Raw genomic sequence first — 3,545 nt, 5'->3', positions numbered from 1 at the left:
TTATAAGAGGATCCCAAATACAGATTTGGGGAGCAGGGTGTGAAACTGTGTATTCATAAAACTCTATTTCCATCAGTAAAGAAAAATATTACTCTTATTTTGACTTTTCCTTACTTGGTCTTTAGAAAAGAAAGGAGAAAGAGAAGGACTAGCAGGAAGCAACAGGGTTAGGCTATGTTAGCCTTTATATTTTTCTGATGGTGAGGCCACCAGTGCCTACCATTACAGTTCTGCCAAGTGCTTGCTTGCAGCAATATGAATCTGTTTGGATGTTTAGTGGAAATAGTGTTCTTCTTCAGAGGAACTGTAGTTAACATATGCACTGCTGGGCTTCCCTGGTGGCGCAGTCCGCCTGCCGATGCAGGGGACACGGGTTCATGCCCCGGTCCGGGAAGATCCCACATGCCGCGGAGCGGCTGGGCCCGTGAGCCATGGCCGCTGAGCCTGCGCATCCGGAGCCTGTGCTCCGCAACAGGAGAGGCCACAACAGTGAGAGGCCCGCATACAGCAAAAAAAAAAAAAAAAAAAAAAAAAAAATGCACTGCCTTCGGTTGCACTGTGTTTGTTTTCGTGTAAAGTTTCTTGCAAATATAGTAGGTGCTTTCTTGGTAAGCAAAGCATTCTAACACGTGAACTGCCTGATCTTTGGCTAGCTGTCCTGTTTACTAGCTGTGCAGGTGGTTAGTGTGCCAGGAGCTGCAAATAAATCAAAGCTGTGACTGATCTCCAGTGATGGGAGCACCAGCGCTCTGCCTAAGTGTTCATTTTTACAGCACAACTCTTATCCCTTAGTTTAGTTATATCTACTGATTCTTAGGCATAAGGATAAGTCACCAGTCAGTGCTCCAAACTGAAAACGGGAAAGGATGAAACAGCAGAGGAAAGAAAGGAATTTTCCTGTTTTGAGAACCTCCTGCATACATACTACCCTGTGGTCGTTTCAAATGTTTGCTTTTGTACAGAGAGTAAAGTAATCTTTCTCTCCTGAAATATAAAAACATGTTCAAGTAGAAGAATAAACAGTGGGTTGCACTAGGGTCTATTTTTATTTCTAAATTAAAACTAAATTGGTTTTATGCCATATAAGAGCACTTTTCATTTTACATTTTAAATCAAGTATTTTGACTGATCTAAGTACAAACCAGATAGCTTGTCAAGATATGAAGATAACATTGCCTCCGTATTTCTTACCTCACCTTAGATGATGTATTCAGTGGGTGTTCAGTAGAAGGGTTTAGAGTGTAGAATTTCCTGGGCTGTCTATGAACTTGTTGATGTGATGTACTGGAAATGATAATTTAGCTCTTCATCTCAGTTCTGAACTTTTTCTATTTAGCTCAGCAAGCTGGTTCCATTTTGTTTTCTCCCCCTACTCAGCTGAGAAAATAGATTTAGAAATTAACTAGGTGCTCTGGGCTATTTCAAAGACCAAGAAAGACAATTTTTGTTTTCATTTCTCATAAGTGATACATAAAGTCTGGAAAGTAAGAGAATGATAACTGAATATGGTCAGAACTAATTAAAATATTATATTCAGGACTGAGATTGAAAGGCATCTAAGGAGAAAAATCCTACAGATGCTCAAAATCTGTGAGACTTCAGAATTAGCTGAATCCCCAGTGAATCTTCATTATTGCCTTGAGGAAATTGTAGAGTATTTTCCTTCTTTGCAAGGCTTGACAATTTATTGAATTGCTACCAAAAGCTTGCAGAAGGTAAGGGGAACTTCCCAGAGGCAATTATGCTGCATTTTGCCATTGAAATTTTCTAAGTTTCTCCCTTGTGTGACAGGGTTTTACATGAAACTAAGGAAAACAAAACTGTTAAAATAGACCAGCATGGTCTTGCCTAGAATTAGTGTGTATTCACAGAGTTTGAGAATGGTGGTTCAATATAGATGTCTCAGAATATGGCTTATCTGCCAAATGACAGATGGTCCAAAGCCAGAAGAGAAAGGCTCAAGAAGATGTAGTCAAGGGTAAGGCTGATTCTGGGAAGAGCTGAGCAGCTGTTTAGTGGTTGTGTTAACACTGATCATTAGTACAGCCTCTTTTTCATTCTGTCACATTAATTTGTTATTGTTTTCACTTTTGTGATGGCTCAACTAGGCTCTTTATTAGATGGAGCGATATCTGCAAAAAGGTTCACTGAAAATATTCTGAAATAATTAGTCTGAACTAAAATAAATATTTTTTAGATAGGACACTAATGCTCTGTATCACACATTAGTGAAAACAATTTGAAAATTGATTTTTAGTCCTTCGTAATGCTGTTGAGACATGTCAATGTGTTTTGCTATTAGAATTTAATTAAAAGGGGCTCCAGAGAGGTAAGCAAGCCAAAGAAACTTCATCATGTGTATGTAGCTCATGCATTGTCGATTATGACATTTTAAATCACTAAGTACTTATCTACATATTTGTTTGCTTTTTTTTTTTCACAAATGAGGTCTTTTATTTGTCACCATCAAAAGTCTGATTTTTAAACAGATTCCTGGTCTGGTGGCTCATATCCATCAGCTCGTTCAACTTTAGCACCTATCTCGTCCCCAGTAGCTTTTCCAGAACTACTACCTTCACCATGTAGCTCCATGAGTTTCCCCAATTCAAACTTGGGCTTCTTCAGCATTTTTACTTTTCTAACAAAGACATCATGGAGTGGATAAATAGACTGGCAGGCCTTTTCTATGTCTTTTCCAATGCTGTCTGGAATCAATTTATTGACCACCTCTTTCAAGTCATTTGTCTGCACTTCTCGGGTCATGATTTCCATCATCTTCTTGCGGATCTGGCGGACCTGCTGGTGCTGGGCATAAGAGGTCTTCCGAATCTGGTTGTTGCATTTTTTAGTAAAACCCACAGAGAAGAGATGAAGCAAATAACCATCGGTAGTCTTGACATCAACGTGAGCTTCAATCATGGTCTGCCATTTTTTGACCATGGAGCACATTTTGTCACGGGTAAGATCCATGCCATGGAAATTAGTCAGGCAGTTTTTGCCCTGAACTTCCTCAGTAATAAGCTTGAATTTTCTAAATGCAACTTCACCATTCTGCAGATCAGCAAGGCTCACTTCAAACACACGACCCTTGAGGCCATCAGATGTGATTTTGGTTCCTTGAGTTCTCGTGACTAGTGTTTTCCCAATATTTCTTATATTGAACATAGCTGGTGCTTTCACACCATACCAATCTTTCTTAGAAAATGGGTCAACCACTTTCTTCTTGGCTCCCTTTTTACCTCCTTTCGTAAGGCGCTTGTTTTTTCCGACTGCCATGGTGCTGCTCCGAGAACCAAAAGGACGGAAATTATACTCACGCGAGATCTTAGGGGTGCAGAGTGGGACGCGCTGTCTACATGACCCTGTTTGCTTGTTTTAAGTCAATTTTATTGACTTAATAAAATGCACCTCTTTTAAGTGTACATTAATGGAATTTTAACACATTTAAACCCCTGTGTAAACACCATCACAGTCAGGATATAGGACCTATCTATCACCTTCCAAAAGTCTCTTATGTTCCTTCCCACTCAATCTATTCCACCTTG

The 3,545-nt window shown here is 39.7% G+C and overlaps 1 protein-coding gene across 1 annotated transcript; it reads right to left on the bottom strand.

Moving 5' to 3' along the window:
- Positions 1–2,443: 2,443 nt before the first annotated feature.
- Positions 2,444–3,303, bottom strand: LOC132500070 (small ribosomal subunit protein eS1-like). Its single transcript, XM_060114931.1, has one exon. The coding sequence runs from the start codon at positions 3,274–3,276 to the stop codon at positions 2,482–2,484; it is 795 nt and encodes a 264-aa protein (XP_059970914.1). The 5' UTR covers positions 3,277–3,303; the 3' UTR covers positions 2,444–2,481.
- Positions 3,304–3,545: the final 242 nt, after the last annotated feature.

This window comes from Mesoplodon densirostris, chromosome 12 (genome assembly GCF_025265405.1).
Source record: "Mesoplodon densirostris isolate mMesDen1 chromosome 12, mMesDen1 primary haplotype, whole genome shotgun sequence".
Classification (NCBI taxonomy): Eukaryota; Metazoa; Chordata; class Mammalia; order Artiodactyla; family Ziphiidae; genus Mesoplodon; species Mesoplodon densirostris.
Note: the sequence above shows the minus strand (reverse complement) of the source record. Positions and strands in the feature narration are given on the sequence as shown.

Bases quoted from the DNA above. Each gene is read 5' to 3' on its own strand.
- LOC132500070 (XM_060114931.1), bottom strand. From the start codon at position 3,276: ATGGCAGTCGGAAAAAACAAGCGCCTTACGAAAGGAGGTAAAAAGGGA.